At 32.3% G+C, this 17,110-nt stretch overlaps 1 protein-coding gene across 1 annotated transcript in view; it reads left to right on the forward strand.

The window, feature by feature from the left end:
• TECRL (trans-2,3-enoyl-CoA reductase like) overlaps positions 1-17,110 on the forward strand; it is a 97,756-nt gene that overhangs the window by 68,202 nt on the left and 12,444 nt on the right. The window contains exons 5-8 of the mRNA XM_008701500.2: positions 913-1,028; positions 5,182-5,287; positions 6,556-6,628; positions 10,472-10,515. Coding sequence (XP_008699722.1) covers positions 913-1,028; positions 5,182-5,287; positions 6,556-6,628; positions 10,472-10,515 — 339 coding nt within the window. The remainder of the gene's footprint in view (positions 1-912; positions 1,029-5,181; positions 5,288-6,555; positions 6,629-10,471; positions 10,516-17,110) is intronic.

Here is a 17,110-nt window from a genome sequence, read left to right on the forward strand (position 1 = left end):
CTTTCTTAGAAAATGATGAAATTGGCCAAGACCAAAGCAAAGCAGTAATGGCAGTTGAGTTTTTCATTGTCATGTCTGTATTCTTTCTCTCTGAACACTCAGAGGTAAATTATTTCCCTTTCTCTGTTTGAATTCTAGAGTGACTTTAACCTGGTTTTAGCATCAAAACAAAACTAAATAACGGACAGTCATAAGATTTAGAAAACAATCAGAAAGCCAGTCAGCTAGTGAATAATCAATCAAACAGCACTGTTTCCAATTATCTTTCCAAATCTTATGATCATATCTCTATAGATCAGATATCTTTCCCCATATATGGTTGACTCCCAGCTCCAGAATTCAGAAGGCAATCCTTTTAACTACCTACTCAGACTCACAAGAGTTAAAGTCTAAAATTTCCAGAAGAGAGAAATAAATTATTTCAGTTTGAATCAGTGTCAAATCAAGATGACCCGGCCATGTAAATTAAAAAAAAAAAAAGAAAAAAGAAAAAAGTCACTGTAGCCCAATTCCATTCAGTGGTAGGAACAGTTCACATTATAGCTGGAGGGTGTATGGGGCTGGGGAGACACAAAGAAATGCGTTTATAATAGTTTGGTTAGATAAATACAAACTCCTGTGTACTATTTATAAGAAATCATTACATTAGTTTCCATATTTATTTTTATTTTAAATTCACCATTTATAATTGTCTTTTCCTTAAGTCTTGGCTAGTTCTTGCAAGGAAGACTTCTTGTGAATTCTATTAGCACTCAGTGTAATTCATTTTAAAGACGAGATAATGCTATGTGTCCATTTTACCAGTTCATTCAGTAGGCTAAGTCTGTAGACATGCTTACTATGTTTGTATGTAAATCTTAATAATATCTACAAAAATTTATTTTTTGATTTAAATCACCTTCTTATTTTCAGGTATTTTTGGTTGAATACACAGGACCTCTGCTGATATATCTCCTCTTTTATTTGAGGATCCCATACATATATGACATAAAAGAGAGTTCTAGAAGATTACGCCACCCAGTGGTACAGTAAGTAATACATATAGTACCTATAGATTAAGGAGGAGATAAACTCGAACAAAGATATAATTTTAAATTTTGTTTATAAACCAAATTAAAGTGAATTACATTTAAGAAAATATATTTTAAGTAACTTTAAATAATGTATACACACCAACTTGCAAATTTACATATAAGGAACTATTAAGTGTACCTTAAAGTCGAGTAATATAAGTTCATAATGTTTTGTTCATAATGCTTTGTAGGAGCAAAAAGAAAGCTAGTATGGCAGAAGCAGAGAGAGGCAAGGGGAAACTGGTTCTTAGGGATGATGGGCAAGTTGTTCAGGGCCTAGTAGAACATTGCTATTTTTCTCTCTAGTGAGAGAATAAGGAAATGACCAATTTGTTTAGAAAGTCTGGGGTGAAGTGTTCGTAAAGACAATGTAATTGTACTCATATTTAAGACCAGCATACAACATGTACTAGATATATAACACAGCATGAAAAAAAAAAGGGCACTTTTTTTTTCCTAGTGTAATTCTAAGGGAATTGACTGACAGTTGGTTACTATTCTTAAACACAAACGCAGCATGTTTGATAACATCTAAGTGTAAAAGTTTGCACCACGATGTTCCAAAATAGCAAATATGTTAAGTTTGTATGAAATCATTTCAGAGCAGATACACACAAACACACAAACTGCTTGTGAAATTTGAGTGTCTAGCAGAGATCTATAAAATAATCATATGGCTTCCAAGGCAACCCAATTTTAGGATGGGTGGTTTCCATTTCTCAAAGTTAAGAAGATAACATTTCAAATACGATGTCCAGTTGCCCCATACTCTAATGTTAATTCTCCAAAATGGTTTTGAATCATTTCACAGAATCAAAAGTATTTTTCTGCTGGCTTAGATCTATATGTGACTCAACTACCACAAAATTCTTTGGATCTCTTAGGAAACTCTGCACACTGGAACTAAGGCGGTATTCCCTACATTACCTCCATCCCCATCAAGTAGTGAAAGGGGGTCCACAGCTTCCTGAAACCAATCGAGTTCAATCACTGAACTTTATTCAATCAACAGTAGTTCAGAGGATACATACTCAAAAGTGTCAAGGTCTCTCCCGTCATAGGAATCAAGTGAACCACTTGCACTGAGGCTGAGGCCACCTCCCTAAGGACTTCTAATTGCATCATCAGGGATGGAAAAGCAGTCCTAGAAACCTTTTCTACACACAGTGCACACAGTTGGACTACCTGCCTTGAATGCAAGAAGGTAACATCTATTTGGACACTTACATCCCTGTTTAGGTGCCCCACATCATTAACTCCATACTTTCAAGCCATCCTTCTTCTCTCATACACCTCAATAAACTCCACAGTCCTCTGTATTGCTTTCACTGAGTCCTTCCCATTTCCTGAAATTCTTCTATGTGCCCTCTGCAATTCAAAGTCCGTTATTAGCAAAACCTCTTATAGCTTCAGCATTTTATCTGAACATTGCCTTCATATTCTTCCACAACAAAAACCTAGAATTGAGACTGTATTTTCTTTTTCTTTCTTTCTTTTCTTTTCTTTTCTTTCTTTCTTTCTTTCTTTCTTTCTTTCTTTCTTTCTTTCTCTTCCTTTCTTTTTTAAATATTTTATTTATTTGAGAGAGAGAGCATGAGCTGGGGGGGAGGGGTAGACGTAGAGGGAGAAGCAGACTCCCCGCTGAGCAAGGAGCCCCCTGGGCTCAATCCCAGGACTCTGAGACCATGACCTGATTGGAAGGCAAATGCTTAACCAACTGAGCCACCCAGGCACCCCAAGACTGTGTTTTATTCCATAGTCCTCCTATCTTGAAACATATGTGATAAGGGATATTTTTTAATATTATGATTGGAAAAAAGAATTGGACCTAAACCTACTTATGGATGTTCAATTAGTTTAGCACTGCACAGAGAAGAAGTTGATATTTGAAGGGAAGTCAACCATAATTAAATAGAAATACTTTGGAATAAAATCAAACATGGTAAGTGAGTTACCAATACTGTGCAAAGTGACATATATCCAAATAGTAAGATACGGTTGTATGTACTAAGCTCGTATAACATCAGAAAAATAAGTGAACTAATTTAATCATAGCATGAACTAAAATTTCTCATTTAGTGCTCTGTTATATAGCTGGGCATAACTTTACTTTATGTTTTCTTACAAAGTGGAAAATTTTGTCACCCAAGTATATACTCCTACAAAGATCCGACAGGGTAGGAGAGATACTGATTCCCTTATCAGTCCTTTAAACCTACAAGGCTTAAACCTTCTCCTAAGTCAGAACCTTTCCTTTTGCTTGTCTTAGTATCTAGAAAGCTCTGCTCCTGGATATCCACACTTTACTCTCCCATTTCTCACAGAATTTGTCTATTATTTAGACACACATAGAATATGTCTTTCCCCTAATACGTGCACGCTTACATTTTTTATGAATTAATGAATAATAATAAGTTCCCTGATGACTTAGGCAGATTGGTTTGTGTTTGTTTTCCCTAAAGTCACTATTATTATTAACCAGAAATCATTAATTCATTTTGTTAAAATAAATTCCTATAGAGACTCAATGTTTGATTGTACATAGACTATATGATATACTGATTTTTATGTTCAAACTTCATTGGCTTAATGTGCAATTTTTGATCCATATTGGTTTTTCTGAATAGCAACCACAGTTTTTGAAATTTTGTATTTTTAACAAAATCAGTACAGATTTTACTTTTTTATTTTATTATTTTTTAAAGATTTTATTTATTTATTTATTTATTTGACAGAGAGAGAGACAGCTAGCAAGAGAGGGAACACAAGCAGGGGGAGTGGGAGAGGAAGAAGCAGGCTCCCAGCAGGGCAGGGAGCCCAATGTGGGGCTCGATCCCAGGACCCTTGGATCATGCCTAGCCTGAGGCAGACGCTTAACGACTGAGCCACCCAGGTGCCCCTCAGTACAGATTTTAACAGAAATGTATTTTAAGAACAAGCAAGAAAATGTACTTCTATAAATCATATCTGAAACAAATATATTTTAAGCAAAATCAAGAAAATAAACTTCTGTAAATAATGTCTGACATTTACTTTTAAAACAATAGTTTTGTAAATGGCAACAGGAGTTGCTCAATTAGAAAAACAGAACCAGAAACAAACACACAAAGAGACAAACAAAACATTACAATTTGTTAGGCAGGCAAAACCCAAACATAAAACAAACTAAACAAAACAGAAGCTGTACTGACTCCATAAATAATGAAATTCAAACCATTTCAATGTATGGTTCTTGCTACAGGACAGTTATTCTGAATACTATAAAATGTCAAATGAATTCTAACTTGATTTTGGGTATTTTTAAAACTTGTAAATTTTCCCCTCTGGCATCACTCAGTTTGTTCTCTGTATTTATAGGTCTGATTCTGTTTCTTTGTGTGTTTCTTCTTTTTTTTTTAGATTCCGCATGTGTGAAATCATATGGCATTTGTCTTTCTCAATCTGACTTATTTCACTTAGCATAATACCCTCTAGGTCCATCCATGTTGTCTCCAATGGCAGAGAGGAGAAGAGTGAGGGATCAGGCAAAGTGGGTAAAAGGGAATGGGAGATACAGGCTTCCAGCTATGGAATAAATACATTACAGGAGTAAAAGGCATGGCATAAAGAATACAGTCAATGATATTTAAATAGCACTGTATGATGACAGATGACAGGTACAGTTGTGGGGAACATAGGATAATGTAAAACTTGTTAAATCACAATGTTATGCACATGAAATTAATGTAACATTGTGTATCAGTATACAAAAGAAAAAAACTTGTGCATTTTCTGCTTCGTTCATGAGCCATTTTGATATGGCTACATTTATAATTATTATGTATTCCTGGGGTAGGTGTGACCATATAGATTATGACTGGTATTATAAAATATTTTAATTGTCATCAGAAGTAAATTTATAGACTGTTGTGACAGTACTGTTACTGTGAAATAAATTTAGAAAATTTCTAGAATAAAAATTTTAAAATAAGCATTAGTGTTTTGATTATTGGAAACATTTCCTAATAAATATAGTATTGTAGTAAACTAACAAAAAATGTCTTACATGTAAGGCAAGCCAGACCTTTGGAAGGGAACTTAATATGTTCATGTTTTATTTTCTTTCTAGCTTGGCTTGCTTCTGTCATTGTATACACTATATCCGCTATCTCTTGGAAACCTTATTTGTTCATAAAGTTTCTGCAGGACATACACCTTTGAAAAATTTGCTAAAGGTGGGGATTGATATGTTTTATAATTTTAATTATTATTGAGAAATTTTGTGTATTGGGTCATCCATAAAATGATGCAATCATGTTTATTTTCCTCATGCTTAGATTTTTCTGTTAAACTTTGTCAGCCAAACATGGGCTCCTGAAATGCCACTTCCTGAGTGACCTATTTCACTGGAATTGTGTTCAACCAATAACCCTACAGAAAAGATTTCCAATGTCCTTTTCTTACAAGCCTTGTATGCTCTGGCACCTTTAATTTTGGAAATACTTAGCATTGAATTCAGATTCTTTAAGTGTTGCTTGAGGAGGAGGGATGTCATATATGAACCCTCCTGTAGAAATACATCTGTGTGATAACAATGATGAAATTACACCCTGTATTTATGACAGTTGTCAGTGTGATGACTGTCTTTGCTCTTCCAAAAAATGGTGAATTCAGAAGTTAATAACCATCCCATCAAATAGCTGTCAAGAAAATGGGAAGTTTTATGAAATATTGAAGTGGAAAGTTACATTGGATAATATGCTGCAATTCAGTTTTCCAATTCTGATTCCAATTTATTTTAATTTCCAATTTAAAATTTACTTTCTATAGGAAATATTTCCTTATTAAAAATTTCCTGTCTTTTTTGGCAAATATCTGTTTTGTAAAAATTTCAACAAGCCTTTCTATTGTTGTCATTGTAATAAAACCATAAACTCCAAAATTCTTAGAAACCTCAAAAATCATTTAGACTAACTTCTATTCTGGCGGAAGATATTAAAATTTATCATATCTGTAAAAGATCAGTATTATAGCCTAGGACTTTCGAACTAGGACATTTACCTTTATAATATATCAAGATATGTTTTACTAAAGATTAAATAATTCATTATTTTATTCACTTACTGTTAGAAAATGAATATTAGTATATTTTATGTAATACATTTATTATTTTATTACTTCATTCATATTTATTACTTGATCGTCAAAGACCACTCTTGAAAATTATTTCTAAAATATATTGTTACATTTGCCTTATATCCTAAGTACCCATTTATATTAATAAGGGTTGAACAAAGTAATGCCTTTCCTTAGTGATATCAAATAGGTACTTGTAAAATTCTACTTTATTGGGTGAGGAGGCCTTTCATTTATCTTGCTTAGGACATACCATTTTTCATACAAAAAAAAAGCTGCAGTGTGGCATATAAGTGTCTGGGATGATTTCAAATGACGTGATAGATTTTACATATATTTGCTAACTTTTATTGTGTTTTATTTGTAGGGTTGTGCCTTTTATTGGGGATTTACTTCTTGGATTGCCTACTACATTAATCACCCACGGTATACACCACCATGTATGTAGGATTTCTTTCTAATTAAACACATACTAAATTGCCAGCATCAAAACTCTCTTCAAACTACACAGAAATGATGAACAACCTGGCACACTTAAAAAAAGCAAAAAATGAAAAAAATGTCAATTTTAAATAGCTTCCATATCAGACTCCATTAAACCTTTATGTAGACTTAAAAGACCAAATTTGGCGGACATAGTTTGATTTATTTTCTCTCCATAGGAACTCTAGCAAAAATATGAATTGATTGTAAACATTCAAAATGACAGGTAGTAAAATGAAATGATGAAGATTAAAAAGAAAAATTCCTTATAGTCACACAATCACATAAAATCAGCTATCAGCATTCTTAAAATAAACAATAAATATGTAATTATTATATTAAATATAATTCAATAAGAAAAAAATGGAAGCAGTTTGTTTCTGTAACATACTGTTTTCTGTTTATAACTTTATTAAATGTCTTGACCATTGGCTCAGATGAAGCAATTTGGTGGAAAGCACAATGTACCAAACCTAAATCCTCAGTTCCTAAATGTGGAGAAAAATAGCTGTCCTCATCAAAGAATTCCATTTCATTTATTTGCTGTGGACTTTTCTCTCCTCACACCCTTTACTGCAGCCCTCAAGGCTCTAGTGCTACAAGGGTTGAGGTTTCACATTTAATTAACAATTATTTTTTGTAGTCTACTTCTGGTGTTTATAAAATTTGAAATGGAAATGAATGGAGTAGTCAAGCTTTATTTTAGATTTTATAAAATGTTAAGCCATCTTAATATCTGTGCTTGAAGTACCAACAACAGAATCTTTATTAAGATCAGCAAAACTAGTTGAGCATGCTAAAAGTAAATCATTACAATGTTCAATAAATACTAAAAATTAACTATGAATATTGAAGGGGAAAATTTCTTAATATCATATAACTCATTTTTTAAAAAATATTTTATCAAAAGATATACCTACTAATATTAAAGCATTAACAGACAGATATTTTTGCTCCACAGTATGTTTAAGAGGAGCCTTTGAAAAATTCATACACCGGATACAAAATAATAGAAGCTGATTGTTATTAACATATGCAAAATATTTATGGAAAACTTAATGCTTGTCAATAATTGTAAAATTTATATTTCTTATGTAATAAGAAACATTATTATGTAAGTGTTAATATTCCCAATTAGAGATTGGGAAAACGAGGCCCTGCAAGTCTAATTTTACTGTGTGCAAGACTCTTAAATGCATAAGATAGAAGTAGGATCCAATTCTGTGAAAACATATTTCAGATTACAATACTGATTCCAACAAGAAAGTGAATAAATATAATGTAGAGTCCTATTCTCCACAGATTTGATTGCATAAAATTAATAGCATCTGTACATTCACACACATTAATTTGAAAAAAAAACAAAGTATTATTATTATGTATTTCTACCACATAGACCATTAAGGACGTCATTTTTCATAGTTCTTGAAAATATTTAAAAGTACATAGGAAACAATTATCGTAATTGAAAACTGCCCAATGGCAGGAATATTCTGTTAACTGCAAACTGGCATGCATATGTTCAGAAAACTTAACACATAAATGTTAGTATCAGCAGCAATCAAAGAAAAACAACTTTTTTTCTTGCCAAATGTAAAATATTATAAAAATTATAAAAGTACTACAGAATACTACAGAAAGTTTTGGGACACCTGGATGGCTCAGTTGGTTGAGCCTCTGCCTTCGGCTCAGGTCATGATCCCAGGGTCCTGGGATCAAGTCCCGTATCCCCGTATCCGGTTCCTTGCTTAGCGAGGATCCTGCTTCTCTCTCTGCCCCTCCCTCCCCCTGCTTGTGCTCTTTGTCTTTCTCTCTCTGACAAATAAATAAATAAAATCTTTTAAAAAAATTACAGAAAGTTTTAATGATGGCTAAAATTTTTTTCTGGAAAGTTTGTTTCAAATTACACTCTCTGTGACATTACTTTTTGGAAATAAACACTAAAAATATTTTAAAAATTATACTCTTTGTCCCTGTACCTGTTTTTATCACATCATTATTTATTTTCATTAAAAAATGAAAGCAAGGTATATCTTTACTGTCCTGCTACATGAAATGTTCTGAACCCCTCTCTTGTCTATGTTAATATCTATTCATTTTAGAAATCAGATTTCAACCATGTACTCAGTACTGCCTGATCTCCCTGATAAATCCTTCATTTTAGATCTTACATTAAATACTATATAGGTCTTTCTTAGTAACACTTATCAGGGTTTCAGACTTCCCTTTGTTATCTTGTGATTATTATTTGTTTCCTTGTCAGACAGTAATTTTTATTAAGATAAGAGTTACTTCTAGCTTAGTTTATAATTGATTTTATCACAAGCACACAGTACAGTGCCTGTCTCATTCCTAATAGCTATTGTTGAATGAATGAAGTTTTGTCTAGAAGTAGGCATAAATAAAAAATATATATATTTTGTTTTAGCTAAAGAATATTTAATTATATGGCAAATATAGTATTAAGGAATAAGTGTTTATAAAAGTATTCTATCAGATACTGTAAAAAGTGTATAACAAATATGTATATTTCCAAAGGAAAATCTGAGTTGTAACTGATTTACCATGGATAATGGGATTTTAATGTATTTTATTTCCCTTTACATTTTTATCTTTTTTTCAAATTTTCTCCATTAATGTATTAATGTATTTCATTTCATATTTAGAAATATGCACTTCATAAAAACAAAACTTCCAATACTGCTACATATTTTATATATATATATGTGCGTGCGCTCTCTCTCTCTCTCTATATATATATATATCTCCATATATCCACGCATAGATACTTATATAACTTTTGACTAAATTATCCTTTAAATTTCTGGCCCATGGAACTGGAACTTCAATAAAAGACTTATAAAGAAAGATGTTTGAAGCAATATTACTTAACATACATAAAATTAAAGTAGCACTAATTACACAGCAATTAGATAATATTTAATGTTTTTAGAGCTAACTACATTATACATTATGATGTAGATGTTGTCATAGTTTTTATAATGAATGTTTAATAATATTAGAAAAACCTTTAAAATATTCTTATAAAATATGCAAGATTTAAAGTGAGACATTATAATTTTGTATGTGTTTACATAAATACAATTTATATGTGCACACACATAAAAGTGGAAAAAAGAAATGCAACTCTTAGTACAGATGATAAGCTTGTCAGAAAAATTTATTTTTTGTACTTTTGTATATCCCACCTTCTCTACCATGAAAAAGGTAACATTAGGACAGTGTCTTAAATTCTATTTTATTCCTTATTCTATATTATTTGGGAACTTATGTAACCTATATTTTTCTTTACTTTAAGATGAGAACATTAATACTTACCTCATATACTTGTTTTAAGATGAAAAATAAAAAAAACACTTAAAATATTACCTATTAGAAAATATCAATTAAAAAATAGTTTTTTTTATTAACATGTTTCTTTTGTTGTTAAACATTAAAAAACAAGAGCTATCATTTGGTGCCATCATATATTATGCCATATGATGTGCTGTTAAGGTGACAAATGAAAGATTAAATCTGCCTTCAAAGAGTTAATAATACAAATTAAAAATAGATTCCTTCTGTATTCTAAATATAATTAGGTGACTAGAAAATTTGAAAGCAAAAATATTTTCATCCCTTTAGATCGCAAATGTACTATCCCAAAGGGTCAATTACATACACCATCGTGCTTTGGATCAGAGGATAGTAATATCCAATAAACATTGCTTCAAATATGTTTATAGTGTGGCAATCCAAAATATGAATGTTTGCATTACATCTTATTTCCTATTTTTCAGCATTTGGAAACCGGCAAGTCACAGTATCTGCTATCAATTTTTTGGTATGTATTATTTATATTACTTGCTATTCATGCTCTAATTGTAGTGCTACTAAGAATGCAAAACAAATTATACTTGAGGATTTCACAGGTAGAAAATATGATCTATTTTTATATTATATACTTAATGATATTAAGTGGAGTAAGTCTAACAATTACCCCGAATCAAGCCATTAGCTCTCTAATTTTTTTTTTAGCTTTCTAATTTTTTTTTGCTCTCTAAATCTTTTAATCAAAATGTTCTACTCATCTATGAAGGATGATTGGAATAATTTGAAATTTAGCAAAATTTGAAAAAAAATCATACTTAGTAATTTTTCCTATTGTCTATACACTTACAAACCCCTAAGAGCAAAAAGTTTTATGAGTCTAATAGATGAACATCTAAAAAAACCTTTTGGTGTAATTGTTAATTTAACTTATTCTGAATGAAAACAGTCTGTTTTTCTGAATGAAAGACAGGTCTTTTCTAAGTGTTTTTAATCCAGTTATTTAGATTATTCTATTTAACTTTACCTATGCATTGTTTGAATTAGGTACACATCAATCTGAATACAACAGAGTATTTATTATTTCTGAAATGCATTATTTCATTAAACGCATATTTTGCTTCATACACCATATAATTCTACCGTATATAACCCTTGCTTCTGGGGCGCCTGGGTGGCTCAGTTGTTAAGCACCTGCCTTCAGCTCAGGGCGTGATCCCAGAGTTCTGGGATCGAGCCCCGCATCAGGCTCCTCCACTGGGAGCCTGCTTCCTCCTCTCCCACTCCCCCTGCTTGTGTTCCCTCTCTCACTGGCTGTCTCTTTCTCTGCCAAATAAATAAATCAAATCTTCAAAAAAAAAAATAACCCTTGTTTCTATTCTTTATTCATATTCTTCCTCATTCTTGTCCTTGATAGATTAACTACCATGATTCCTGTCCCTGATGTATTGATAAATTTCCTTGATTCATATTTAAGTCTATATCCTTTGTGAAGTTGGTATTGAATAACTTATACCCCACCATTTCATACAAGGCACAAATAACACACTTTGTCACGAGCTCTCATGCGAACCCGTGTGTGTGTGGGGGGGGGATTTTAATTAATACGTTAGTTAATAACATCTTCTACTTGTTAGCTGTGGCAGGAGCAAGTCCTGCTTTAATATTTTAAGCACCTAGTTTTGTGCATATAGAAACATTCCTGGGGCGCCTGGGTGGCACAGCGGTTGAGCGTTTGCCTTTAGCTCAGGGCGTGATCCCGGTGTTGTGGGATCGAGCCCCACATCGGGCTCCTCTGCTGGAAGCCTGCTTCTTCCTCTCCCACTCTCCCTGCTTGTGTTCCCTCCCTCGCTGGCTGTCTCTATCTCTGTCAAATAAGTAAAATCTTTAAAAAAAAAAAAAGAAATATTCCTTGCTTGAATGAATAACAAAAATCATTTATTTATTCATAATTTCTTAAGCAAATATATTGTCGATATATCACCACCTTTTAACTTTCCACATGTGCATATTACTCATAAATAGCAAGGCTTCCATTTATTCATTTTGATGCCTTTATTGTTAACCCATGTTGTACCAAGTCAAATGATCTCTGTATATTAACTACTCGGTAAATTTGAGCAGCTGCAAGAATTAATTAGTGGATGAACAAAACAATAACCGCGTATTTGGTTTTTATTTTTATATATTTTAGATTTATATCTGATTTCTCTCATTTTTCTCCTCCTTATGATGTTAGCCACTATACATTTTTGCAGCTTGTTTTCTGTTATTTTTGTGTAAATATTTACACATCTCCTATTTAATATTCTTGATTTCTTTCCTTTTCTCTAATGTAGTATAGCTGTGAATCCATGGCTCTAGTATAAAAGAAAACTTTTAAGAAAAGTTGTAGTTTTTAAAATTTTTTAAAAAGATTTATTTATTTATTTATTTGAGGTGGGGGAGCAGAGGGAGAGGGAGAGAGAGTCTTAAGCTGACTCTGCCCTGAGCACAGAGCCTGACGTGGGGCTCGATTTTATGATATTGAGATCACAATCTGGAGATCATGATCCCGAGACCACAACCTGAGCTGAAACCAAGAATGGATGCTTAACTGACTGTGCCACCCAGGCACTCTAAGAAAAGTTATTGCTTTTTAAAACACTTGTCATAGCAGTTATAATATTTTTTAAGTGAAAAAGAGGCATAATTAAAAACAAGCAAAATTCTAATGGTTTGCAATATATATGAAAAATGACTTTTAAAGATGTTGCCTCCTAATTAAGTTACTAGTATTTAATCTTCACACATGATTTATTAATCAATGCTTTTTTATACATTTCAAGTGGGGAAAAAATAAGAAGGAGGAGAATTAGGCAAGTCATAAAACTTTATCACAGTTGCTGGCTTGTAAGGGCCAAGGTATCAAAATAAACAAATAGTGATAAATAGTAGCATTGACTAAATCCAATACAGACAAGAAGTAAGTGTGGTAACTTTAATTCCACATTTCTAAGCACATAACAAACATTGACTGTTCCAATCATAGACTTAAATTAAGATAAAAGGAAAAACCTGTGCTTTTAATTATGGATAGTATTGAGTATATGAAATAATCTTATGTAAAAGTCAAAATTTTGAATGTAATTCTGTTGCACATAGAAATTAAGAAATGAGACAGAAGGGTCCTAAAATTATAAATTGTGATGACAAATTAAAAAGTCCTGCTAGCCCTGAACTTCTTAATAATGTTCCAGGTAGGCAAAACACATTTAATTTTCACAAATAAAATATGATATTAAGATGTAAATTTTAGGAAACTGATTCTAATACAGGATGTAACAACAAATGATTTGAGTTTGCACATGTATTACCTAAACTGAAGATGCCTACTGTATCATTGTGAACATAAAATTCTATATTTCAAGGTTAAATTCTTTTTTCATTCACAATAACTGAATGCTTAAGTGTGTGCCTTTCACATTTATCACAAGAAACGTATATGCAAATGGTTTGGAAAGAAAAGCACCTATGTTTAAGTCAAGTGCTTTTAAAATTATTTTATATTAAGATTATCTGCATATAATATAATCACTTATTATTATGTAGAGGGAAAAGAGGGGAAATTCATAGGCCAATCTTGTATAATATAAAGTTTAATCAGAAAATGCCTATCTTAATTGAAAGTGCTAATTTTTTTTGCTAATGTTTGCAAAACTTCCTGTTCTTCATTTTGTTGATATATGTACCCTCTTAACATAAGAAAAAAAGCATTATCCATTTAAAGTTAATTTTGCTTCTGCTGTTGTGTAGAGCCAAATTATCACCTGGTTAGGAGATAATATATGACAATGTGTGAAATATGGTCATAGTTAATTCTTAATTACTCATGCATGAATCATCCATTTTGTGGACTAACCATTAGCAATTATAATTTTCTCTTCTGCTCCCTCCTCTTGTTTGTTTGTTTTTTTTTCCTATTGCAATTCTAAGCTTTCTAATATACTAAGCAAAATCTATTGTAAGCAAAACAACACACTTTACAATGCACACCTAACATATTCCAAAGTGAGGTATAATTCCTTGTGGAAAATCTTTGATTTTGGTGAATTTTGTCATGTAGATACTATATTCTGAGAAGTATTTAATCACCTCCCCCGCTGTAAGTTCTTTCTGACTTTCAACATGACTTTGTTCCCTCAAGTATGTTCTGATATCACAAAATCTACAAGGGAAAAAATCAAAGGAGTAGAATCAAATATAGGCACATTTGTAAAGACATCAGAGTATCTTTCACCACAACTTTTAGATCTTAATTTTTCTGCTAGAAATATTGTGGTGATATACAATAATCCAGTCTCTTCATATTTCTATGATCTCTCCTCATTCTCTGAACCCAAGTCCACCCACAAAGGAATGAAAGCACTATTGCAAAACAAAATACAGTCTATAATTTTTAATATTTTGTTATTTAACAAATAACAATCCTGTTTTCTTTATCCACTCTTCCTGTTTATTTTTACTCCCCAGAAACAGTTTATGATTTGTGAATTCTTTATACATTGATCACTTCACCAGAAAAGAAATATTTTCCTCGCATTTCTTACTTCCTCAATAATATAGAAAATGAGAGAAATAAATAATAACATATAAGACATGGTTTGCAAAGTACTGAAAATCACTCTTCTCCCTGGTTTTGCCTCTGTGGCTTCAGTCTCACCATTAGTTATCCACTCATTTAAAGTTTTTTTTTATTAAAATGCAAATATTCTTGGAGAAGTAATAAATTATGCTCTTATCAAGCAGTCACACCTTCTCTTGTAACATTGAACCCAGAAGGACCTTGGGCACAGAACAGTCATTTTTGATTAGGGGGAGGATGCTGGGAACAATATATCACAGCTTTTAACAAGGGTGGAGGAGAGTGGGGCCATGCTAAGGAAACCGAAGTAAGGCCAGGAAACTGCTCAAATGTTGGGTATTTGTGGAGGAGATAAATGAGGGAAGAAAAGTGTGCCAAAGGTAAGTGCTTTCATTCTCAGGCAGCATGCTCAGGTTTGGTTGTGAGAGTTTTTTATGATATTTTGCCTACTGTTGATAGACACCAATAAAATGATTGACAGTACTTTTTATTGAAGACTTAAAACAAAGTTTAGCACTCTACGTTTTCTTATCATTTGCCAATTTGGTTTCCTCTCATTTCCCCTCGAGTATCTAAGATAAATAATAACATAGGTAGGAACCAACTTTTATACCTAAATTTGGTTGGAGTACTGCTTCTTCAGTAATTTGTTTAGAAGACTAGTCTTAAAAATAATAATATAAAATTATTTTTAAAGATTTTATTTATTTATTTGCCAGAGAGAGAGAGCGAGCGCAAGCACAAGCAGTGGGAGCAGCAGGCAGAGGGAGAAGCAGGCTCCCTGTTGAGCAAGGAGCCCAATGTGGGACTTGATCCCAGGGCCCTGAGACCATGACCTGAGCTGAAGGCAGATGCTTAACTGGCAGAGCCACCCAGGAGTCCCTAACAATATAAAATTAATGCAAATTTATTTTATTATAATTTTTTCTAATTTTCATTATTTTTCAGCTAATTCTCCTAAAAATAGTAATAATTTAAATTAAAATCAGCCATTACTATATAATGATAAAAATTATCATTGCTGGGGCGCCTGGGTGGCACAGCGGTTAAGCGTCTGCCTTCAGCTCAGGGCGTGATCCCGGCGTTCTGGGATCGAGCCCCACATCAGGTTCCTCCGCTGTGAGCCTGCTTCTTCCTCTCCCACTCCCCCTGCTTGTGTTCCCTCTCTCGCTGGCTGTCTCTCTCTCTGTCGAATAAATAAATAAAATCTTTAAAAAAAATTATCATTGCTAAAATATATAGTATGAAAGCTAATAAAAAATAATTTCTCAAAAAATCATCATAAGTGTGTTTTTAACAATAATTTAAAATAGTATTAATGAAGTATCTTTATCTTTAAAATTTTACTGTATGGTGCTATATTTTAGACTATAGTCTTGCACTGTATGTGCACATTCTTGTGTTATATGATATTTCATGAAAGCTCTATGGATTAGAAAAAAATAAATTAGGTATACCTAGAATTACGGTAATCAAATGGGCTACAGAAATAAAATAGACTATTTTTAAACACTAAATCAATTTCAAGATCAAATACTTTGAGTTACAATTTATTGAGTGAAAATATCATCTCCTATAGCAAGTATAACAAGTTTATACAATAAAATATTAGTTTCATGCAATAAATTCATAAAATAACTACTAAAATTTATTTTTCATATCCTGCAATCATATAAATGTAATAGCTGAATTTTATTTAGAACCCTATAGTTACTCATTTTCAAAAGTGACATGTATTGGTTAGAGCAAAGACAATACAATAGAGCAAATAAATCATAATAAATGGTACTGGAGCAACTAGATACATACATACAAAAAAAAATGAATCTAGACATAGAACTTATACCTTTCACAAGAATTAACTCAAGATGGATCACAGACCAAAGCACAAAATGCAAAACCGTAAAACTCTTAGATGATGACATAAGAGAAAACCTACATGACTTACGTACCACAATGACTTTTAAGATAAAATACTAAATAATGATCCATGAAGGATATAATTGATAAGCTGGACTTCATTCATCTTAAAAACTTCTGGTCCACAAGGAACGATGTCAGAGAATAAGAAGGAAAGCATAGACTAGGAAAAACATTTGCAAAGACACATCTGATAAAAGAACATTTTCTGAAATATACAGTGTGTTCTTAAAATGCAAGAATAAGAAAACAAACAGCTCAATTAAAAAATGGGCAAAAGACCTTAACTGACACCTTACCAAAGAAGATACACAGCTAGCAAATAAGCATATTAAAAGCTGCTCCAAATCATATCCTATCGGGGAAATGCAAATTGAAATAAGATAGCACTACAAACCTATTAGAATGGCCAAGAATCTAGCACACTGACAACACCAAATGAAGATAAGGATGTAGAACAGCAGGAATTCTCATTCATTGCTGTGGGGGGGGGGGTGCAAAATGATCTAGTCACTTTCGGAAACGTTTGGCAGTTTCTTACAAACCTAAATACACCTTTACCATA

Source organism: Ursus maritimus, unplaced genomic scaffold, assembly GCF_017311325.1.
Source record: "Ursus maritimus isolate PB19 unplaced genomic scaffold, ASM1731132v1 scaffold_8, whole genome shotgun sequence".
Classification (NCBI taxonomy): Eukaryota; Metazoa; Chordata; class Mammalia; order Carnivora; family Ursidae; genus Ursus; species Ursus maritimus.